Source organism: Scyliorhinus canicula, chromosome 11, assembly GCF_902713615.1.
Source record: "Scyliorhinus canicula chromosome 11, sScyCan1.1, whole genome shotgun sequence".
NCBI classification, from domain to species: Eukaryota; Metazoa; Chordata; class Chondrichthyes; order Carcharhiniformes; family Scyliorhinidae; genus Scyliorhinus; species Scyliorhinus canicula.
This window is the reverse complement of record NC_052156.1, coordinates 90,321,212-90,346,806: the sequence shown is the minus strand read 5'-3', so window position 1 is coordinate 90,346,806 and position 25,595 is coordinate 90,321,212. Positions and strand designations below refer to the sequence as shown.

Sequence of the window (25,595 nt, the reverse complement as noted above, 5' to 3'; positions counted from 1 at the left end):
GGGTATTACTGGCTAAGCCAGCATTTATTGCCCATCACTAATTGCACCTTAAGAATGTATTGAAAACTCAAAAGTATTTATTCCCACTGGTCAGGTTCTTTGGTATAGGTACCAGCCTTGTCTTAGTTGTAGCACTGATACCACAGAGTCATAGAGATCTACAGCACAGCAAAAGCCCTTTGGCCGATCACCCCTGTGCTGGTCAAAAACAACCACCTAAGTATTCTAATCCTGTTTTCCAGCCCATAGCCTTTATTGTCTTGGGATCGCAAGTGCACATCTAAATACTTCTTAAATGTTATGTGGGTCTCTGCCTCCACCACCCTTTCAGGCAGCGAGTTCCAAACTCCCACCACCCTCTGGGTGAAAAGGTTTTTCCTCACACCCCCTCTAACTCTAACTATGCCCCTCATAATGTTATACATCTCAATCATGTCCTCCCTCAGCCTCCTCTGCTCCAAGGAAAACAACCCCAGTCTCTCTTCATAACCAGAAATCTCTAGCCAAGGCAACATCCTGGTAAATCTCCTCTGCTCCCGTTCCAGAGAAATCACATCAGAAGGTCATGCGTTTAAATCCCTCAAATCTCGGCTCACTCTTGAGCACTGAACTGAGGGAGTGCTGCACTGTTGGAAATTCCATCTTTTAGATTAATTGTGAAATGGACATCCACTCTGCCCTGTCCAAGGCACTGTTCGATAAAGAACAATTGATTTGTCACTGTGAGTTTTGCTGTGTTACAGCATTCCCAGTGGTTGTGATGTGTTGCATCAGAACAATTTATTCTAAGAGGTACACCCTGATATTTCAGGCATGTTATGTTCAGACAGACTCTGGAAGGTTTGTTCCCACTGGTGAGATTCCTATAGTAGATCACTGTTGTAGTGTACAGAAAATGAGGGAAGATCTGACTGTAGTAGAATTGGGAGCTTCATACTGATGCTGTGTGACAGAGTATTATAGCTCCGATCCCCAGGACCTCAGAATTATGGATCCCCAGTCCTTTAGGTTTTCCTTCCACCTAAAATCTTCAAGTTTTCCAATTCTATAATCGAATCCAAAATTGATCTTGTCTCTTTTGCTTTCTTTAAGCTTGATAATTTATCAGTGTTGCCACTGGGTTTACTGAGTGTATTGACCCTGGTGTACCAAAGTTAAAATCACACATATATATGGTGTAGCAACTACACTTTCAAGATCCTAGGCCCTGTTTCCACAACTACTGATATGGTCAACCACACCCTCACCTTCATCTTTGATGCCCTAGCCCCTACTAAATTCATTACTCTCTATCACCCTGGCCATTCCCCACAAGTATAGTCCTTGCCACTGCTCCCTTAAGTCCATGGGATACAGATTTGAAAGAATATGGCAGAAGACTGATTTAGCCACACCTGGTTGGTCCACTTTTTGATCCTGCTCTCCTCTGCATAAACTGCCTACCGCCCTCCCCCCTCACCTCCAAAAATAAGTTTGAGGAGCTCAAGGACCTCTTTGTCACTCGGGTCAAAACCAACTGGTCAGCTGCCATTTCCACATGCCTCCCTTCTCTCAGTCCACCTGAGCAAAGTTCATCTAGAGCTGCTCCTACCCTGAGCTTGAACTAGCATTATTCCCTACTTTCTCCATCTCACTTCATCCCGTCTCTGGGCTCAACCTGTTCATAAGATCCCACTCCTGTTCCCTCAGTCATATTCCCACTAAACTGCTAACCACCAAATTTCCCCTTCTGATTCCATGTTAACCGTTATCATTAACAGTTCTCTCTTTGCTGCCGTCACCCCCTCATCAAAAAAAACCTTTGACCCCCATCTTCCCTGTAAACCACCATTCCCATTTATAACCTCTCTTCTCCAAAAGTCCGAGAATGTGTTGCTGCCTCCAAAATTGGCTCCTATCTTTGCCTGAACTTATGTTTCAATCCCTCCAATTGGGTCTCCATCCTGTCATAGTTAGACCATAAGACATAGGAGCAGAATTAGGTCACTCAGCTCATTGGTCTGCTCCTCCATTCAATCATGGCTGATATTTTTTTGCATCCCCATTCTCCTGCCTTCTCCCCATGACCCCGATCCCCTTATTAATCAAGAACCTATCTATCTCTGTCTTAAAGACACTCAGTGATTTGGCCTCCACAGCCTTCTGCAGCAAAGATTTCCACAGATTCACCACCCTCTGGCTGAAGAAATTCCTCCTCACCTCTGTTTTAAAGGACCGCCCCTTTAATCGAAGGCTGTGCCCTCTGGCTCTAGTTTTTCCTCCAAGTGGAAACATCCTCTCCACATCCACTCTACCCTGTCCTCTATTATCCTGTAATGTTCAATCAGACCCTCCCCATATCATTCTAAACTCCAACACGTACAGACCCAGAGTCTGCAACCGTTCCTCATACGACAAGCTCTTCATTCCAGGGATCATTCTTGTGAACCTCCTCTGGACCCTTTCCAAGGCCAGCGCATCCTTCCTTAGATACGGGGCTCACAACTGCTCACAATAGACCAGAGACTTATACAGCCTCAGAAGTACATCCCTGCTCTTGTATTCTCGCCCTCTCGACATGAATTCTAACATTTAATTTGCCTTCCTAACAGCCGACTGAACCTGCACTCCTCCTTCCAAAGTGCACAACCTCACACCTTGCCACATTGTATTTCATTTGCCACTTCATTGACCACTCTCTGAGCCTGCCCAAGTCCTTCTGCAGCCCCCCTGCTTCCTCAATACTAGCTGTCCCTTTGCATATCTTTGTATCACCTGCAAACTTAAGCAACCGTGCCCTCAATTCCTTTTCCCAGATCGTTAATGTATATTGTGAAAAATCATGGTCCAACACCGACCCCTGAGGCACACCACTAGTCACCAGCTGCCATTCTGAAAAAGGCCCCTTTGTCCCTACAATCTGCCAATCTTCTATCCATGCCAGTATCTTACCCTTAACACCATGGGCTCTTAACCTATTTAGCAGCCTCCTATACAGCGCCTTATTAAAGGCCTTCTGGAAATCTAAGTAGACCCTTTGTCTATCTTGTTCCTTCTTACCTCCTCAAAGAATTCTAACCGATTTGTCAGACATGACCTCCCCTTGATGAAGCCGTGCTGACTCAGTCCTATTTTACCATGCACTTCCAAGTACTCCGCAATCTCATCTTTTTTTTAATAAATTTAGTGTACCCAATCATTTTTCCAATTAAGGGGCAATTTAGCGTGGCCAATCCACCTAGCTTGCACGTTTTTGGGTTGTGGGGGCGAAACCCACGCAGACACGGGGAGAATGTGCAAACTCCACACGGACAGTGACCCAGAGCCGGGATCGAACCTGGGACCTCAGCGCCGTGAGGCGGTTGTGCTAACCACTAGGCCACCGTGCTGCCCCCGCAATCTCATCTTTAATAACGGACTCTAAAATCTTACCAATGACCAAAGTCAGGCTAACTAGCCTATAATTTCCCGTCTTCTGCCTCCCTCGCTTCTTAAACAGGGGTGTTACATTGGCCATTTTCCATTTTCCTCTGGGACGTTCCCTGCCTCCAGTGATTCCTAAAAGATCACCACCAATGTCTCCACAATCTCCTCAACTATCTCCTTCAGAACCCTTGGGTGTAGTCCATCCGGTCCAGGTGATTTATCCACCTTCAAACATTTCAGTTTCTCCAGAACCTTCTCCTTAGTGATGGCCACTATACCCACCTCTGCCCCCTGATTCTCCTGGAGTTCTGACAAAATTACAAATTACATATTTGCGACAAAGGTAAACATTTCCCTTTTGTCTTTGATATGGTTGACCACAGCATCATCCTTTTAACACCTCTCCACTCCCCTGCATTAAATTCATCACATTTCTCCCTCTCTTTGCAAGCTCGAAACGTTAATTCTGTTTTTCTCTCCACAGATGCTGCCAGACAGGCTGAGTAATTCCAGAACTTCCTCTTTTGACCTGTCCACTCTCATCCAGCTGAGTGGGATTGCTTTCTGATGGTTCTATTATAACAGTGGCCAGAGAATCATCTGCAATTGCTTCTCACACAGTTAGCTCTGGTGTTCCCAAGGATCTATCCTTGGCCCCCTCCCTCTTTCTTCTCATTCTGCATGTTGGTGACATCATTTAAAAATACACTATTAGTTTTCACGTGTACACTCCTCTTCGCGCCCCCATTATTTCTCATCTACATGTTGCCCGTTGGTGACATCATTCAAAAGTACACTGTTAGTTTTTGCGTGAACACTGATAACACCCAGCTCTACCTCACCCACCACTTCTCTCGATTCCTTTGGTCTGGGACTGCAGGCTCTCCTTACCGGGAGAAATTGGTGAACCATTTGTGTTTTTACAGCATTCCAGCAGCTTATTGATAATTAATTGACTTTAGTTTCACAATTTTCAGTTTGTGGTGGGATTTGAACTCTCAGCGTGGTCTTCCATACTCTTCTCAGTTTGAGAGGGCATACATACCTGGAACATTTCACAGTCACCATCGCACTGATTGAAATGCCAGAGCAACATAAGAATCTTCAGTCAGTGTCCTTGCACTGAAATCTGTCAGTCATTTGATTCCATTTTATTAGGATATCAGAGTACAGATGAGAATAATTTCAGATGATATAGAGTACCGATACAAGAGGTGATTTAGTCAAAGGATTTGAATGACTCCCATAAACCATTGAAATGTCCCACTTGTTTATGATCTCATCTACAGATGTTAATTGAATTCTGGATTAATTACTCCCCACACTCTGCAGTTCATTGTACTTTATTGCCTTGTCCCTTTGCCTCTGCACCCTTTGTTTCAATTATTGAATTCATGTGGAGTGTTCAAGTTCACTGCTGACATGACTTATAACGTGTCGTTGCTGGATTATGTCATCTACAAATGCACAATTGGAAATACAAAATATATAATTCTCCTGCTGAATATTTCTCAAAATATATTTGGCATATGGGGCAACATTTGCAAGATCTTTGTGGGCATGAGGAGTTAACAGTGTGAAGTGGAACTGTGGGCTTCAGGCTTCATGGGACGCAATTTTGCTCCGCAGCAGAAAGCAGATTGAGTTCATTTTCAAGACAGCAAGAGAGGAAATAATCTTGCTGAGAAAACCATTGCAGTCCAATGAGAAAAGCATATGCAAGCAGGATCACAAAATCCAGAAATACAGATTTCTTCTCAGGCAGTCTGACACTTAGTCTTTCTGCAGCCAGAGGGGTGTTTTAAATTGCCAATTTGCTCTGTCTGTCGTCCTCATCCAAAGGTATTGATCCTTGTTGGGGTACAATTGTGGAAACACAGCAAGCTTGATCCTGTCCCGGACCAATGCCCACAGAAAATCACTCCCCACATGAATCGTAGGAACAGGAGTTGGCCATTCACGAGCCTGTCCCACCACACAATGAGATCATGGCTGATCTGGGACCTAACTTTATATGCCTGTCTTTGGCTGATATCCCTTAACATCTTTGCGTAACAAATATGTATGCCTCAGAATTAAAATTAACAACTGTTCAAGCTTCAACTGCTGTTTGTGAGAGAGAGTTCCGAACCTCTACTGCCCTTTGAGTGAACAAGTTCTTCCTAACATCTCTTCTGAATGGTCTAGCCCTAACTTTTAGAGTATGCCCCCTAGTTTTAGAATCTCCAACCAGTGGAAATAGTTTATTTTTATCCTCCCTGCCTTTTCCTGTTAATATAGAACATACAGTGCAGAAGGAGGCCATTTGGCAACTCGAGTCTGCACCGACCCACTTAAACCCTCACTTCCACCCTATCCCTGTAACCCGATAACCCCATCTCACCTTTTTTGGTCACTAAGGGCAATTTATCATAGCAACCCACCTAACCGGCACGTCTTTGGACTGTGGGAGGAAACCAGAGCACCCGGAGGAAACCCACACAGACACGGGGAGAACGCAGACTCCGCACAGACAGTCACCCAGCAGGGAATCGAACCTGGGACCCTGCCGCTGTGAAGCCACAGTGTTATCCACTTGTGCTACCGTGCTGTCCTAATATCTTGAATACTTAGATCACATCACCAATAAACTTCTAAATTCTAGCAAAAAAAGGTCTAATTTGAGTAATCTCTTCTTGTAACTCAACTCCTGTAATCCAGGACTGGGTGGTTTGATTGTTAGAGATTAAAGGGGAACCAGATAGCAGACTGGCACAAAAGGTGAAGTCACACAGGATGAGAGATGAGGTAACAAAAAAGAGGGCAGCATGGTAGCATTGTGGATAGCACAATTACTTCACAGCTCCAGGGTCCCAGGTTCAATTCCGGCTTGGGTCACTGTCTGTGCGGAGTCTGCACATCCTCCCCGTGTGTGCGTGGGTTTCCTCCGGGTGCTCCGGTTTCCTCCCACAGTCCAAAGATGTGCAGGTTAGGTGGATTGGCCATGATAAATTTCCCTTAGTGTTGGGTGGGGTTACTGGGTTATGGGGATAGGGTGGAGGTGTTGACCTTGGGTAGGCTGCTCTTTCCAAGAGCTGGTGCAGACCCGATGGGCCGAATGGCCTCTTGCTGCACTGTAAATTCGATGATAGAAAAGGTATCTTTTTTGTAAACCTACGTTGCACTCCCTCCAAGGCCAAAATATCCTTCCTAAGGTGTAGTGTCCAGAGATGCTCACAGTACTCCAAGTGGGGTCTAACCAGGGTTTTGTATAGCTGTAGCATAGCTCCTGTGTCTTTATATTCCAATCCTCTAGATATAAAGACTAGCATTCCATTAGCCTTTTTGATTATTTTTTGCACTTGTTCCTGGCATTATGAGGACTCATGTACCTGAGCTCCCAAGTCTCTTTGTACGTCTACTATACCTATCCTTCCATGTAGAAAGTACTCTGCTCTATGCTTTTTGGGTCCAAAATGGATAACCTCGCACTTGCTAACATTAAATTCCATCTGCCATAATGTTGCCCATTCATCTAGTCTGTCAATATCTCCTTACATTTTTCTGCTATCATCTAGGTTGCCTACAGTGCCACCTAACTTTGTAACACCCGCAAATTTACATACGCTTTCTATGCCATCATCCAAGTCATTAATGAATAGTGCAAATAATTGAGGCCCTGACACTGATCCCCATGGTACACCACTAGTCACATCCTGCCAGTTAGAGTAATTATCCATTATCCCCATTCTGACCCCTGCCAGCCAATCGATTTCCTAACTATGTGAATAATTTTCCCTCAACTCCTTGGACTTCCACTTTAGTTAACAGTCTCTTGTGTGGGATTTTATCAAATTCCTTCTCAAAGTTCATCTAAATTACATTCATAGATATTCCCGTCCACCACTTTAGTAATTTCTTCAAAAAATTCAACAAGATTAGTCAAGTTTGACTTTCCATTCACAAATCATACTGGCTCTCCCTGATTGACCAAAGGTGTTCAGTTACGCCATCCTTGATTATTGACTCCAAAAATTTCCCTTGCACAGATGTTAGGCTAGCTGGTCTACAATTTCCCGGTTTGCCCCTTTCACCCTTCTTAAAAAATGGAGTGACATGTGCAATTTTCCAATCCAGAGGGACTACTCTTGAATACAGGAAACTCTGGAAAATTATAGTTCGGGCATCTACAATGTGCTCCCCTACTTCCTTTAGCACCTTCGGGTGAAAACCGTCAAGCACATCTTGATTTTAAAATTCTCATCCCTGTTTTCAAATCCGTTATTGGCCTTGCCAACCGTATCTCTGTAACCTCCTCCAACCCCATGACCCTGTGAAATACCTGTCCTCTTGTGTCTTCCTGATTTTAATCACCATTGGTGGCCACACCTTCAGCTGCCTAGGCCCCAAGCTCTGGAATTCGTGCTCTGCACCTTGCTTTCTTCCTTTAAGGTCCTCTTTAAAACCTGCCTCTTTGCCCAAGCTTTCGGTCATCTGACCTTCTATCTGAGTGTTGTTGGAGCTGCACCTGAGTCAGTGTCATACTTTGTTACGTAACACTGCATCACTGTAGGAGTTCCCCAGGGTAGTGTCCTAGGCCCAACCATCTTCAGTTACTTCATCAATGACCTTCCTTCCATCAGAAATGATGATGTTTGCAGATGACTGCAGATGACTCCACAATGTTCACCATTCGCAACTCCTCAGATAATGAAGCAGTCCATGTCCAAATGCAGCAAGATCTGGATAATATCCAGGCTTAGGCTGACAAATGGCAAGTAACATTCGCGCCACCAAATGCCAGGCAATGACCATCTTCAATAAGAGAGAATTAAACCATTGACCCTTGACGTTCAATGGTATTACCATCACTGAATGCCCCACTATCAATGGGCGGCATTCTCCCCTACCCGGCGAGACGGGGGGTCCCGGCGTAGGGGAGTGGCGCCAACCACTCCGGCGTCGGGCCTCCCCAAAGGTGCGGAATTCTCCGCACCTTTGGGGGCTAGGCCCGTTCCGGAGAGGTTGCCACCACGACGACTGGCGCCAAAACCGGCACCAGCAGCCTTTCAGGCCCGGCGCCGGGGCTGGCTGAAAGGCCTTTGCCGGTTTGCGCATGTGCCGGTGGTGATGTCAGCTGCCGCTGACGTCACCACCGGCGCATGTGCGCTGACGGATTCTCTTCTGCTTCCGCCATGGCAGAGGCCGTGGCGGCGGCGGAGGAGAAAGAGTGCCCCCATGGCACTGGCCCGCCCGCGGGTCGGGGGGCCCCGATCGCGAGCCTGGCCACCGTGGGGGCACCCCCCCGGGGTCCGAATGCCCCCCCCTCCAGGGGCCGCTTGCACCCTTGATCCCGCCGCCACCAGAGGTGGTTCAAACCTCGGCGGCGGGAGAGGCCTCCCAGCGACGGGACTTCGGCCCATCACGGTCCGGAGAATCGCCGCAGAGGCCTCACCGATCGGCGCGGAGGTCACACCGATCGGCGGGGCGTGATTCCTTCCCCAGCCAATTCCCGGGTGGCGGAGAATCTCTGCCACGGCGGGGGCGGGATTTTCGGCGGCCCCAGACGATTCTCCGACCCTGCTGGGTGTCGGAGAATTTTGCCCAATATCTTTGGGGTTAGCATTGACCAGAAACTGAACTGGACTAGCCATATTAATACTGTGGTTACCACAACAGTTCAGAGGCAAGGAATCCTGCTTTGTTTAACTAAATGGCACAGTTGTTAGCACTGCTGCCTCACAGCTCCAGGGTTCTGGGTTGCATTCTGGCTTAGAGTGACTGTTTTTGTGGAGTTTGCACTTTTGCCCCGTGTCTGCATGGGTTTCCTCCCACAGTCCAAAGATGTGCAGGTTCGGTGGATTGGCCATGATAAATTGCCCTTAGTGACCAAATAGGTCAGGAAGGGTTTTTGGGTTACGGGGATAGGGTGGAAGTGAGGCTTAAGTGGGTCAGTGCAGACTTGATGGGCCGAATGGCTTCCTGCACTGTATGTTCTATAAATATCAGTTGTTGTTAATAGTCGATTGGTAGTAGAAAGCATGAGGATTGCTGAAAAAAGAGACATGCTGTTGAAGCCTTTTGCCTTGCACTCATTCAGCCTGATTTGCAGAAACCTTTGACAGTAAGTCTCTTTTTTTCAGCGAAAGGTTGTTGTTGTAACTTTGTACCAGGCAGACCTTCGCAACACACCATTTTTGCTTACCTTTAATTCGACAGGTGAGCCTGCTTGGGTCTCACAATCTCACTTGCTTTGTCATTGACTGTTACATTTTTGATAAGGGCTTCAGCTGACGATTTAAGTTCTCACTGTATCCTTTGATAGATATCAAGAGGTATGTCCTTGAACTCGCCATGAATGCCTTTGAAGTTTTGAGGGTTTTAAACTTTCATTTGCCAGTACTTCCCTGCATACAGCATACATGGGCTTTGCATTCTGATTTGCATTGGCACAATAAACAACGCAATACCTCAAGACATCATCTTTATCCTACTTTGTTCCCAATTTCGGTTTCTTCTTAATGGGTTGTTCACCAGAGGCCCTGGAGCTCTGGACACAGGTCACACCAGCATAGTTTTGTCTTGCCATGAGAAGCTCTCTCCAGCAGATTCAGTTGTGAGATCGTGGCCTGCTTGTGCCTTTGGCCCTCTTTTCCTTATGATAAAATGATCCACCTTCAGTTCTTCACAGTCCTCTTGCTTGCTTGCTGGCAGCTGCAAAATGGAGGAATCTTGCCTCTGTGATTTTTGTGCCCAAAGCAAGAACCTACAGTGTATGTGATGCCAGTGTATGTGCTCGGCAAGTGACTTGCTTTCAAGATTCCATCGTTTGCATTCGGCATTCTGAAAAGACGGTCGCGGCAGTTGGGCACTTCTCCCGCGATCGGGAATGCCACGTCCGTTTGCTCCGCTAACCTCCCATAACCCGCCCGCGACCCATCAGCGGGTCGTGACCCTGAGTTTGAAAACCTCGTTGTAGATGGTGTACACGGCTGCCACTGTGTGTCAGTGGTGCAAGGAGTGAATGTTTAAGCTGTTGGACGGGGTGCTGGTCAAGTGGAGCTGTTTTGTTTGCATGGTGTTGACTTTCTTGAATGTTGTTTGAGCAGCACTCATCTAGGCAAGTAAGGAGTATTCCATCACACTCCTGACTGTTAGACGTTTAGCTGCTGTTTTATAAAGAGTCAAAGGTTCTGCTGTTTTCCCACAAACACCTTTATTTTACTTTAACAGACTCTGCATAAAACCCTATCATCACATCACCTGACACAAAGGCCACCTGAAGCCCCTTTACAGATCAGTGTCAATTATTAGATACTTAACATAAATGAGACAACTAATTGAAATGTCTCTTAACCCATTACTTTTTTTTTATAAATTTAGATTACCCAATTATTTTTTCCAATTAAGGGGCAATTTAGCGTGGCCAATCCACCTACTCTGCACATTTTTGGGTTGTGGGGGCGAAACCCACGCAGACACGGGGAGAATGTGCAAACTCCACACGAAGTGATCCAGAGCCGGGATCGAACCTGGGACCTCAGCGCCGTGAGGTGGTTATGCTAACCACTAGGCCACCGTGCTGCCCCCTTAACCCGTTACTTAACAGTCTCCTCTTCCTTGGATAAAAAAAATTAGGTGAAAAGAAAATTACAAGAAACTCACGTAATCCCCCCACCCCCTTTTTTTTTTCATTTTTGGAAAAAAAACAGTCACAGAAAGAGGCACCCTGCATTAACAATATCCAAAAATTTCTGTGAACTAGCCCCTCTTTTTGTAAAACAGTCTGATAGCTACTGTCGACCCATTTCATTTTTGCTATTTCCCATTAGTCCAACATCTGCTTCAAAGCTGCAATGTCTATCCATAACCTTTTTTCATTGACACTTCTAGTAGAGTGCACATTTTCCCACAGGAATTTACTGCCCTATCACTGATAAGTCTATTTTCTTCCAAATATGAATAGATCCTATCCCTCAGTACCTTCTCCAACAGTTTGCCTACCACTGACGTCAAGTTCACAGGTCTATAATTCCCTGGATTATCCCTGCTACCCTTCTTAAACAAAGGGACAACATTAGCAATTCTCCAGTCCTCCGGGACCTCACCCGTGCTCAAGGATGCTGCAAAGATATCTGTTAAGGCCCCAGCTATTTCCTCCCTCGCTTCTCTCAGTAACCTGGGATAGATCCCATCCGGACCTGGGGACTTGTCCACCTTAATGCCTTTTAGAATACCCAAAACCTCCCTCTTCCTTATGCCGACTTGACCTAGAGTATTTAAACATCCATCCCTAGCCTCAACATCCGTCATGTCCCTCTCCTTGGTGAATACCGATGCAAAGTACTCATTAAGAATCTCACCCATTTCCTCTGACTCCATGCATAAATTCCCTCTTTTGTCTTTGAGTGGGCCAATCCTTTCTCTAGTTACCCTCTTGCTCCTTATATACAAATACAAGGCTTTGGGATTTTCCTTAACCCTCTTAGCCAAAAATATTTCATGACCCCTTTTAGCCCTCTTTATTGCGCGTTTGAGATTTGTCCTATTTTCCCGATATTCCTCCAAAGCTTCATCAGTTTTAAGTCGCCTTGATCTTATGTTTGCTTACTTTTTCATCTTAGCTAGCCTCACAATTCCACCCATCATCCATGGTTCCCTAATCTTGCCATTTCTATCCGTCATTTTCACAGGGACATGTCTGTCCTGCACTTTAATCAATGTTTCCTTAAAAGACTCCCAAATTTGAAGTATGGATTTACCCTTAAACAGCTGCTCTCAATCCACATTCCCTAACTCCTGCCGAATTTTGTTATACTTGGCCTTTCCCCAATTTAGCACTCTTCCTTTAGGACCACTCTTGTCTTTGTCCATGAGTATTCTAAAACTTGCGGAATTGTGATTGCTATTCCCAAAGTAATCACTGACTGAAACTTCAACCACTTGGCCGGGATCATTCCCCAATACCAGGTCCAGTATGGCCCATTTGGACTATTTACATACTGCTCTAAAAAAACTCTCCTGGATGCTCCTTACAAATTCTGCTCCATCTACGCCTCCAACACTACATGAGTCCCATTCAATGTTGGGGAAGTTAAAATCTCCCATCACGACCACCCTATTGCTCCTACATTTTTCTATAACCTGTCTACACATATTTGTACCTGTACTTCACGCTCGCTTTTGGGAGGCCTGTAGTAAAGTCCCAACAATGTTACTGCACCCTTCCTATTTCTTAGCTCTACCCATATTGCCTCAGTGCTCGAATCCTCCATCATGTCCTCCTTAATCACAGCTGTGATATCATCTCTGACCAGTAATGCAACTCCTCCATCCCCTTTACCTCCCTCTCTATCCCTCCTGAAGCATCTGTACCCTGGGATATTTAGTTGCCAGTCTTGCCCTTCCCTCATCCAAGTCTCAGTAATACCAATAACAGCATATTCCCAGGCACTAATCCAAGCCCTAAATTCATCTGCCTTACCTGCTACACTTCTCGCATTAAAACAAATGCACCTCAGACTATCTGTCCCTTTGTGTCATCATCTCTTCCCTGTCTACTCTTCCCCTTAGTCACATTGAGTTTATTATTTAGTACCTCACTTGTTTTAGTTGCTGCCTCTTTACTGACCTCTAACTTCCTAATCTGGTTCGCATCCCCCTGCCACATTAGTTTAAAACCTCCCCAACAGTGTTAGCAAAAGCGCCCCCAAGGGCATTGGTTCCAGTTCTGCCCAGGTGTAGACCATCCAATTTGTAATGGTCCCACCGCCCCCAGAACCGGTTCCAATCTCCCAAAAATCTGAACCCCTCCCTCCTACACCATCTCTCAAGGCACGTATTAATTCTGACTATTGCTGAATTTCTACTCTGACTGTCCCGTGGCACTGGTAGCAATCCTGAGATTACTACCTTTGACGTCCTACTTTTAAACTTATTTTCTAACTCCCTAAATTCTGATTATAGGACCTCATCCCCTTTTTTACCTATATCATTGGTGCCTGTATGCACCACAATAACTGGCTGTTCACCCTCCCCCTTCAGTATGTCCTGCAGCCGATCTGAGATATCCCTGACCAGTGCACCCGGGAGGCAACATACCATTCGGGAGTTTTGTTTTCGACCACAGAAACGCCTGTCTCCTCCCCATGACTAGGCCTGCCAGTCTTTTTGCCGCCCTTCTGTGCAGCAGAACCAGCCACGGTGCCATGAGCCTGGCTACTACCGCCTTCCCCTGGTGAGTCATCTCCCCCAACAGTATCCAAAACCTTATATCTGTTTTGGAGGGAGATGACCGAGGAGACACCTGCACTGCCTTCCTGCTCTTTATCTGCCTTTTGGTCACCCGTTCCCTGTCTCCCTCACCAATCCTAATCTGAGGTGTGACCAACTCACTGAACGTGCTATCCACGACCTCCTCAGCATCGTGGATGCTCCAAAGTGTTTCCATCCGCAGCTCCAGAGCCGTCATGTGGTCTAACAGGAGCTGCAGCTGAACACCCTTTCCGCACATGAAGGAGTCAGGGGCATCGGCCGCGTCCCTGAACTCCCACATTGAGCACGAGGAGCATAACACGGGTCTGGGATCTCCTGCCATTTTTACACTTTACCTTAACTGATTACAAATATAATATTCAAAGATTTTACTTACCAATCACAATACTGACCAACACACAAAGAGTTGAATTTCTCCCAGCTACTGCTAATTGGAGCACTTTCCTTACCAGCCAATCAGGTCACTGCTTTGCTGTGATGTCGCTCTTCCCGACAGACCCCGGCCGCTGCTCCCGCCGAAAATCTGAAGGCCGCTTCTCCGGCAGCTGTGTCTCCGCCGCTCTCACGCTCTTTCACTGTGTCCCCGCCGCTGTCCTCGCGCTCTTTCACTGTGTCCCCACCACTCTCCTCGCTGTCACTGTCAGAGACTTTTTCCCCGGGTGGAACAAACCATTACAAGGGGACATAAATTGAAGGTGAATGATGGAAGAGATTGGGGGGATGTCAGAGGTAGGTTCTTTACCCAGAGAGTAGTGGGGGCATGGAATGCACTGCCTGTGGAAGTAGTTGAGTCGCAAACATAAGGGACCTTCAAGCGGTTATTGGATAGGTATATGGATTACGGTAGAATGATGGGGTGTACATTAATTTGTTCTTAATCTAGGACAAAAGTTCAGCACAACATGGTGGGCCGAAGGGCATGTTCTGTGCTGTATTTTTCTATGTTCTAACCCATTACTTAACACTGACTTGGGCCTTGTAGATGTGGACAGGCTTTGGGGAGTCAGAAAGTCAGTGTTGATTCTCCTCCAATGAGTGGAGAAACAAAACCACAAGCAAATATGATGAAAGCTGTATGTCTTCATTGGATAAATATTGGGTCCCTGTCTAATCAATATCCATTTGCTCTTCCATAGCTGATAAATCAAGTATTGAATCGAGTGACTGCTGAAAAGAATCTTTTTGATCGTGTTGTCAATCTGCGGTTACCTGGTGAGTAGTTTCTTCTTTCATGCTTTCTTCAAAAAGCCTATTTGTGATGCTTATTCAGGGTAATGTACTCTTAGTTTGGCCAGTGAGCTATTATCAAAGCTGTTAGACTCACATCCATCATACATTAAGCACTGCAGAGCACTTAGCCGCTCAAGCACATTCTGTCTACATTTGAGTCAGTGGTTACAGGGCACTACCCAAAATGGGTGTAGGATTATAGAGTGCTAATGCCCTGCCTCAGTTTGGATTGTGTGTGTGCACCTCTCCCCCTGGCCTGGTTCAGTTCAGTAAGAGCTAGGGGCTGTTTAGCACACTGGGCTAAATCGCTGGCTTTGAAAGCAGACCAAGGCAGGCCAGCAGCACGGTTCGATTCCCGTAACAGCCTCCCCGGACAGGCGCCGGAATGTGGCGACGAGGGGCTTTTCACAGTAACTTAATTGAAGCCTACTCGTGACGATAAGAGATTTTCATTTTTCAAGATGTTAGGAGAAGAGTCTAGGGAGGGGGACCCTGGGTGGAAGGATAGCAGGGTGATTGGAAGCAGAATGTTGAGGAGTTGCTGGGGAGGTCGGGGAGAGTGGAGAAACAAAGTCACTAGAGAAGGTGGTTCAGGAGGGAAGCAGATTGGGACTGTGGAAGAAAACAGAAACGGGGCTCGGGACGAGGGAACGTGAGTCACCGAGGAAGAAGCAGTAGCTTGGCAACAAACAATGAATGAGCTTTGACAGAATAAGACAAAGACACACTCAAGGAGATGGAAGAAGTCATCATTTTTAATGTTAGAATCTAATTTATTAGGGGCAGCACGGTGGTGCAGTGGCTAGCACGGCTGCCTCATGACGTGTAGGATTTGGGTTTGATCCCAGCCCCGGGGCACTGTCCATGTGGAGTTTGCAAATTTTCACCTCCACAACCCAAACAGGTGCAGGGTACTTGGATTGGCCATGCTAAATTGCCTCTTAATTGGTGAAAAAAAAGAATTGGGCACTTCAAATTTAAGAATCTATTTATTGCTTTTTTTAGGTTTGCATGCAATGTGTGGTATTCCAGGTGAAACGATATGCATTGTTCAATTGAATGCTGTGTGAATTACCCTGATAAGGGAATGACAAATAGTGCAAAGGTATTAACATTATTGGATGCAGTCCTGTTGGATAGATTTGGGTGGGGATCTGGAGATCTCTTAAACTGTTCTAGTTTGACCTTTTTCTGGATAGTTAGGTTATCTGCTGAAGGTCAATCATGATGCAAGTTGTTGCTGGTCCTCGCTTCATTAAAATACCTTTTTGGCCATTAGTCCCCCTCCTGCGATCCTTTCCTCTTAATTCATTCATGGGATGTGGGTATCGCTGGGCAGGTATTACCCAACCCTCAGTTGCTCAGGTGACAATGAGCTGCCTTCTTGACCACTGCAGTCTGTGTGTGAATGTGGGTAGCAGTTTTGATAAAACTGAGTGGCTTGCTGGGCTATTTCAGAGGTCAGTTGAGAGTCCATCACATCGCTGGTTGCTATAGAGTCACAAAAAGGCCAGACTAGGTAAGAACGGCAGATTTCCTTACCTGAACCAGATGGAGTTTTAGCAACACCATTGATGATACTAACATTTTTGTTCCAGGTTAATTCCGTGAATCCAGGGGGAGGCAGTGCTGTAGCGGTAATGTCCCCAGACTAGTAATCCAGAGGCCCAGGCAAACGCTCTGAGTACACGGGTTTGAATCCCACCACGGCTGGAATTTAAATGTAATTAATAAGTCTAGAATTAAAAGTTAGCCTTGGTAAAAGCGACCTTGAAACCATTGTTGTAAAAAGTATCTGATCCACTAATGTACTTTAAGGAAGAAATCCTTGGCCAGGCCTTACCGTGACTCCCGACCCACAGCAATGTGGTTAACTCTTATATGCCCTCTGAAAATGATGTCGCAAGGTAGGGGAGGGGAAGGTGTCAGATGTCTATCAGGAGTTGTTGGAGACGGTGGAAACCCCGGTGGAGGAACTGAAGGTCAAGTGGGAGGAAGTGTTAGGTGGGGAGTTAGAAGCGGATCTGTGGGCGGACACCCTAAGCAGGGTTAATTCCTCCTCATCAAGTGCCAGGCTCAGTCTAATACAGTTTAAAGTGGTGCACCGGGCACACATGACGGCAGCGAGAATGAGCAAGTTTTTCGGGGTAGAAGACAGATGTGCGAGATGTGCGGGAAGCCCAGCAAACCATGTCCATATGTTTTGGGCATGGCCGAAGCTTGGTGGATTCTGGCAGGGGTTTGCCAAGGCGATGTCCAAGGTGCTAGGTACATGGGTGGTGCCAAGTCCAGAGGTGGTGATCTTTGGAGTGTCAGAAGATCTGGGAGTTCAGGGAGTGAAAGAGGCCGACATTCTGGCCTTTGCCTCCCTGGTAGCCCAGAGATGGATCCTTTTAATGTGGAGGGACTCGAAGCCCCCGAGCATGTAGACTTGGGTCACTGATATGGCTGGGTTTCTCAAGCTGGAGAAAACAAAGGGTCAATGCTGGGATTCTCTCGTAGGTCGGAGCCGTTCGTCGACTTTCTCGGGGAAAATTAAAATGTCAGCAGAAGCAGCACTCTGAAGGGGGGGGGGGGTGGGTAGGTGCAATGTGGTTAAGGGATGTACAGAAGGGGTTGGGTGGGAAATATCTATTTTATCATGTTTATGTTATTATTATTATTTTGCTCGTTATTGTTATAAAACATTTGCAAAACTTTAATAAAAATATTTTTTTTAAAAAGAAAATGACCAAGCAAAATAGTATTAAACTTATCAAAAGGAATGACTACATGGACTGCAGCAAATCAAGAAAGCAGCTCGCTACCACATTCTCAAGGGCAATTAAGGATGGACAATAAAGCTCATATTTAGCTGAATTTAGATTCCCGAACTGCCGAGGTGGGATTTGAACTGATATCTCTGGATCATTAGGCCAGACCTTTGGATTATTAATGTAGTAGCAGAGCTTCTATGCCATATACTCTTATGTCTATATTGATGAACATTAGTAACTCAATATATCTGCACTCTATAGCTGATCAGTAAAGTCTTCACTCTATGCTGACCTAGTTGACATTGTGCGGAAAGGTTAATGCCTCTGATGGTTCTCTCTGCCAGTTAAATGTAAAGATTTGGGGAAAATACAGATTCAATACTGGCTATGATGCACTATTCAAAGACAAGTTGTTGCTTGCTCCCTATTGCAAACCTGTATGATGAAGGCTACCTTAAGGTCAGTGTTATAGGAAGGCTAAACGTTAGGGAGGCTAGAAGTTAGGAGTTGGGAAGGCTTAAAAGGGGTCATGAAATGTTGTTGGCATACAGGATTAAGGAAAATCCTAGTGTTTTATACATATGTAAAGAGCTAAAGGTTAGGCAGAGAAAGGGTGGACCAAGGATATTGGAGGGAATCTATGTATGGAACCAGAGGGAATGGAAGAGATACTAGATGAATACATTGCCTTAGTATTCACCAAAGAGAAGGACTTGGTGGACGAGGCATATAGAAGAGAGTATGTGGATATTCTGAGTCATGTTGATATTAATAAAGAGGATGTGCTGGGCATCTTAAAAGTCATAAAGTAGATAAGTCCCCGTGGCCTGATGGGATCTATCCCAGAATACTGAGGGAGGCAAGGGAGGAAATTGCTGGGGCCTTGACAGTAATCTTTGTATCCCCATTGGCTGCAGGTGAAGTTCTAGAGGACTGGAGAGTAGCCAATGTTGTTCCATTGTTTAAGAAGGGCAGCAGGGATAATCCAGGAAATTATAGGCCGGTGAGCCTTACGTCAGTGGTAGGCAAATTATTGGAAAAGATTCTTAGAGATAGGATTTACTCACATTTGGAAACAAATGGACTTATTAGTGATGGACAGCATGGTATTGTTGGGCTGAGCAGTTGTGAAGGGGAGATCATGCCTGACTAATTTGATTAAGTTTTTTGAGGAAGTGACAAAGATGATAGATGAGGGAAAGGCAGTAGATGTTGTATACATGGACTTTAGTAAAGGCTTTTACAAGGTACCTCATGGTAGACTGGTGCAATAGGGGAAGTCATATGGGATCAGAGGAGAACTGGCTTGGCAACAGAAGGGTGCTTTTCTGAATGGAAGGCTGTGACTAGTGCCGTTCCACAGGGATTAGTTCTGGGGCCTTTGTTGTTTGTGGTGTATATCAATGATTTGGAAGAAAATGTAGCTGGCCTGATTAGTTAATTTGCAGACGACACAAAAATTGGTGGAGTTGCGGATTGTGAACAGCACCTCCTCCACAATAGTCCTCAACACCAGGGCCCCGCAAGGATGTGTGCTCAGTCCTCTACTATACTTCCTGTACACAACTGTGTGGCAAGATTTAACTTCAATTCAATCTATAAGTTTGTAGATGATGCAACTTGGTGGGTTGTATCTCAAACAATGATAAGTCATGTCTCAAACAACGACGAATCGGGTTACAGAAGGGAGATAGATCACTTGGTTGCATGGTGTCATGAAAACAACTTCTCTAAATGTTGGAAGCGTAGCACGACATGCACCCCCATCTACATCAATGGCTCCGAAGTGGAGATGGTCGATAGTGTAGGTCACCACCACTAACAGTCTGTCCTGGTCCACTCGTATTGATGCAACAGTCAAGAAAGCCCAACAACGTCTCTACTTTCTACGGAAGGTAAAGAAATTCAGCATGTCTGCATTGACTCTCACAAACTTCTACAGATGTGTGATAGAGAGCATCCTATCTAGCTGCATCACAGTTTGGTATGGCAACTGCTCAGTCCAACATCGCAAGAAACTGCAGAGTGTGGTGAACTCAGCCCAACGCATCACACAAGCTTGCCTTCCTCCCATTGATTCTGTCTACACCTCTCGCTGCCTCAGAAAGGCAGACAGCATTGTCAGAGACCCCTCACACCCAGGCTTTTCCCTCTTCCAGACCCTTACATCAGGCTGAAGATTCAGAAGTCTGCACCTGCACATCCAGACATAGGAACAGCTTCTTGCCCACAGCTACAAGACTCCTCAACGACTCTTCCTCGGACTAATCTGTTCCCTGTAAGAACACTTCATGACGTCCTATGCTGCTCTTGCTCATGTGTTTCTTGTTTGGCCTATGTTCCGCAGAAGGCTGTGGAGGCCAAATCATTGAGTTTCTTTAAAACAGAGATAGATAGGTTCTTGATTAATAAGGGGATCAGGGGTTATGGGAGAAGGCAGGAGAATCCGGATGAGAAAATACCAACCATGATTGAATGGCGGAGCAGACTCGATGGGCCGAGTAGCCTAATTCTGCTCCTATATCATATGGTCTGTAACCAATCACTATTTGTTGATGTACCATTTGTTAATGTACTCTGTCGATTATTCTTTTGTCTACTATATACGTATTGTTCATTTCCTTGGCCGCAGAAAAATACTTTTCATTGTACTTCGGTACATGTCACAATAAATATCTGTCAATCAAGGGCTTTTCTAATTGGAGGTAAGGAGGATGAGAGGTAACTTAATTGAGGCGTATAAGATGATGAGAGGAATAGATAGAGTGGACGTTAAGCAACTTTTTCCTTGGGTGGATGTAGCTGTTACAAAGGGGCATAACTATAAGGTTCATGTGGAAGATATAGGAGGGATCTCAGAGGTAGGTTCTTTACTCAGAAAGTGGTTGGGGCATGGAGCGCACTCCCAGCTACGGTCGTGGAGTCGGACACTTTAGGAACTTTCAAGTGGTTATTGGATAGGCATATGGAGTGCACGTGAATGATTGTGAGTAGGTTGATTGGATCTTAGTTTCAGACTAGTTCGGCAAAACATCGGGGGCCGAAGGGCCTGTACTGTGCTGTACAGTTCTATGTTCTAATCAATCAATGCTCTTTTCTGGGGTAGGAGAGTCCAGTACTAGGGGACATAGTTCAGTGTGCGTGGGGAAAAGTTTAGAACAGATGTGCGAGGCAAGTTTTCTTTACACAGGGTGGTAAATATATGGAACGTGCTGCCTGGGGATGTGGTGGGAGCAGGTATGATAGCGGCATTCAAGGGGTATCTCGACAAATATATGAATAGGGTGGGAATGGAAGGATATGGACTCCGTAAGTGCATACGGTTTTAGTTTAGGCACAGGCTTGGAGGGCCGAAGGGCCTGTTCCTGTGCTGTATTGTTCTTTGTACATCGCTGGACAATTCAAGAGTGAAATTGGTAGACTTTTCGGGTAAGGGGATCAAGGAATGTTGAACAAATGCAGGTAAATAAATTGGGTTACATGTAAACCACAACCTAATTAAATTGCAGAACAGTCTGGAGTGGCTGGTTAGCTCATTCCTCTTCATCTGAGTCGGTGCTATTTGGAGGGGTGAAAAGGAGAAGTGGTGCAAGATTTTAAAAATTCTTTCACAGGATGTAGGCATCGTTGATATGGCCAGCATTTATTGTTCATCCCTATTGCCCTCGAGGTGGTAGTGAGCCCCAGCTGCAGTCCCTGTGGTGTTAGGAAGACAGATGCAGGATTTTGACCCAGCGACTGTGAAGGAACGATTATATATTTCCACGGATGACATGTAGTTTGGAGGGAACTTACTGGTGATGATGTTTGCATGCATCTGCTACCCATGAACCTCTCGGTAGTATAGAGTTTGAAGGTATGGAAAATGCAGTCAAAGGAATCTTGGCAAGTTGTAGATGGCATACATGGCTGCCACTGTCCATCAGTGGTGGAGGGAATGTATGCTGAAGATGCCGATCTGCAGGCTGCTTTGACCTGGTGTGAGTTTCTTAAGTGTTGATGGAGCTGCACTCAAGCAGGCAGGTGGAAATTATTCCATCATACCCCTTGCGGCTTTTGCATGGTGGACTGACTTTAGGGGAAGTCGGAAAATGAATTGCTTGCTGCACAATTCCTAGCCTCTGACCTCTTTAGCCACAGTATTTATATGGCTGGTCCAGTTACATTTCTGGTCAATGGTAAGTCCCCATTGATAGTGTGGGGAGTCAGTGATGGTAATGCCATTGAATGTCAAAGAAAGATGATTGGATTTTCTCTTGTTGGAAATGGTTGTTGCCTGACATTTGTTGTGGCGTTAATGCGACTTGCCAATCATCAAGTCTTTCCAAGGCTTACTGCTTCAGACATGGACTGCTTCACTATCTGAGGAGACGCAAATGGTGCTGAACATTGTGCAATCATCAGTGAACATCCCCACTTCTGACCTTATGATGGTAGGAAGGTATTGGCGAAGCATCTAAAGATGGTTGGGCCTTGGACTGTACCTTAGAGATCTCCGGCAGTGATGGTCTGGATCTGAGATGATTGACCTTCAACAACCATAACCATTGTTTGTTGTGCCAGATATGACCCCACCAGTGGAGAGTTTCCCACATGATTCCCATTGACCTCACTTTTGCCACATTCGGTCAAATGCTACCCTGATAACGAAGATAGTTACTCTCGCCTCACCCCTTGAGCTCAGCTGTTTTATAGGAATATATGAATTAGGAGCAGGAGTTGACCATTCAGTCCCTCGAGCCTACTCCGCTATTCAATGAGATTGTGTAACCTCACATGCACATTCCTGCCTACCCCGGTAACCTTTCACCCCCTTGCATTTATCTAAATGGTGAGAGAAAGCAGAGCTCTGAGATGCAGAGGTATTTGGGTGTCCGAATGCATGAATCACAAAAGATTAGGATGCAGGTACGGAAAGTAATTTGAATGTTATCACCTATTGTGAGGGGAGTTGAATACAAAAGTAGGGATGTTGTGCTTCACTTGCACAGGCATTGGGAGATCACACCTGGAGTACTGTGTACAATATTTCCTTATTTAAGGAGATAAATGCGTTGGAAGAAGTAAAGAAAAGGTTTACCAGGCTAACACCTGGAATGAGCAGGAGCAAGAATCTATTGAGCTTTGTCTTAAAAATATTCAAAGACTGTCCACTGTCCAAATATTCATGACCATCGGAGGAATAATTTTTCCTCGTATCTGTCTTAAATGGGTGACCACATATTTTTAAACAGTGAACCCTAGTTACAGATTCTTCCACAAGACGAATGACCTTTTGCTCATCCACCCTGTCAAGATCCCTCAGGATCTTGTATGTTTCAATTAAGTCGCCTATTGCTCTATACTCCAGCAGACGTAAGCCTGGCCTGTCCAACCTTTCCTCATAAGACAATCTGCTCGTTCCAGGTCATTTATTTAAATTGTAAAAAGTTGAGGCCCCATCACTGATTGGCAGCATAGTAGTTAGCACAGTTGCTTCACAGCTCCAGAGTCCCAGGTTCGATTCCCGGATTGGGTCACTATCTGTGTGGAGTCTGCACTGTGTGGGTTTTCTCCGGGTGCTCCAGTTTCCTCCCACAGTCCAAAGATATGCAGGTTAGGTGGATTGGCTATCCTAAATTGCCCTTTGTTTCCAAAAAGGTTAGGTGGGGTTACGGGGATGAGGGGGGATAGGGTGGAGGTGTGGAGCTCCAGTGTAGACTTGGTGGGCTGAATGGCCTCCTTCTGCACTGTAAATTCTATGATCCCTGTGACACACCACTCGTCACATCCTGCCAACCAGAAAATGACTCATTTACGTGTAGTCTATCTTTCCTGTTGACTAGACAATCTTTTATCCATGACAGTATGTTACTCCTGTAACAAGTGCTTTATTTTCCACTCTAACCTTTAACATGGCACTTTATCAAATGTCTTCTGGAAATCCAAGTACAGTACATCCACTGGTTCCCCTTTACCCAAAGCACCTTTTAATTCAAAGAACTGCAATAAATTGGTTAAATCCCTTTTCACAAAACCACTCTGACTCTGCCAGATTACATTTGAATGTATTTAATTACCCTGCCATACCATCTTTAATAATAGCTTCTAACATTTTCCCTAGAACAGATGTTAGGCTAACTAGCCTACAGTTCCCCCTTTCTGACTCCCTCTTTTGAATAAAGCAGTTATGTTTGCTATTTTCCAACTTCATCAAAGCTTCCCTGGGAATTTTAGAAAATAAAAACCAATGCATCAATTATCTCAGTAGCCACTTCTCCTCGGACTCCAGGATGAATTCCACCAGGAGCCGAGCACTTATCAGCCCCCAGACCAAACAATTTACTTAGTATCACCTCCCTGGTGATTGTAAATTTCTTGAGTTCCTTCCTCCCTTCCATTCCTGATTTACAGCTATTTCTGGGAAGTTACTTGTATCCTTTATATTGAAGATAGAGGTGAAATATCTATTCAATTCATTTCTCATCTTCTTATTTCCCATCATTAATTCCCCAAACTGGAGACTTTGGATTGTGAGACTGCCTGAGGGGCTGGAAGGCCTGAGGCCGGCAGGATGTACCTTTTAGGGATATTCGTGGAATTGCTGGGGGAGGAGGATAATACCTTTGGGCTGGATAGGGCTCATCAGTCTCTCCTGCCGAAGCCTAACATGAATGATCCACCAAGAGCTGTGATAGCCTGTTTTCACAGCTATCAGACTAATGAGAAGGTCTTGAGATAGCCCAAGCAAAATCGGGAATCATAGAACTTACAGTGCAGAAGGAGGCAATTCGGCCCATTGAGTCTGCGCTTTCTCTTGGAAACAGCACCCTACCCAACCCCACACCTTTACCCTTTCCCAGTAACCTCACCCAATCGTTTTGGACACTAAGGGCAATTTAGCATGGCCAATCCACCTAACCTGCACATCTTTGGACTGTGGGAGGAAACCAGAGCACCCGGAGGAAATCCACGCAGACAAGGGGAGAACGTGCAGACTCCGCACAGACAGTGAGCCAGCGGGGAATCGAACCTGGGACTCTGGAGCTGTTAAGCAACTGTGCCAAGCACTGTGCTATCGTGCTGCCTTTTAGTGAGGTGGGAAGGCAATGGGATTTGTTTATACCAGGACGTCATGGTGGAGTTGGCAAGAAGGCAGGCAGAGCGAAGGCAGCGCTTTAGAAGTGTGGTGTGTGATTCGGGGCGATCTACCCAGCGAAGCTGAGGGTTACGCATAACTCCAAGGACCACTTCCTTAAAATGGCGGAGGAGGCAAAGGCGTTTGTGAGGGCTGAAAGTCTGGAACTAAACCAAGTTTGGAATCAGGTGCCTCATGTTATGGTTGTGAGGGGATGGTTTGGGGACAGTAGGGTAATGTGTTGGGCTTTTCTTCTTGGTTGTGTTTAACATGTTTGGTTGTGTTTAACATGTTTGGTTGTGTTTAACATGTTTGGTTGTTTAGAAGGGTTGGGTGTCGGGGGGGAGGGGGGGGGTGGTTTCTGTTGGTTTTTATGTTAGGTATGCGGGGGAAGGGGCTCTGACGGAGGCCACCTCGTTAGCCAATTTGAGTTGGCTGGTGAATGGGAATGAGTTGGGGGAGGGACTGTGGCCGGCCGAGCCTATGTGGACAGGTTTTGACTGGCCAATGAGGTGTGAATAGTGGGGGGACAGGGAGTGTGAAGAGAGGAACAGTTGCGTAAAGAAGTAATTAGGGTGTTTCTGGGATAGGGGAAAGGGGGAGGGGAAGTTGGTTGACAGTGACTTGGGGTACGGCTTCATGGGGCGGGGCGAGGCCCATTTTGAGTGGACGGTTAGCCTAAGAAGTTGGCGAGGGGCCAGTTATGCCCTGCGGGGTGGTAATGGCTGGTGGGGGGGGGAGGGGGGAGGAGGGGGGGAGAGGGGAGGGGGGAGGGAGAGGGAGGGGGGAGGGAGAGGGGAGGGGGGAGGGGGGGGGAGAGGGGAGGGGGGGAG

General features: G+C 45.9%; 1 protein-coding gene across 2 annotated transcripts in view; it reads left to right on the top strand.

Moving 5' to 3' along the window:
- Nucleotides 1-25,595, top strand: part of LOC119973187 (E3 ubiquitin-protein ligase RNF123) — a 537,603-nt gene that overhangs the window by 316,100 nt on the left and 195,908 nt on the right. For both annotated transcript variants that reach the window (XM_038810837.1, XM_038810836.1), the window contains exon 34: nt 14,796-14,871. In XM_038810837.1, the coding sequence (XP_038666765.1) occupies nt 14,796-14,871 (76 nt within the window). The remainder of the gene's footprint in view (nt 1-14,795; nt 14,872-25,595) is intronic.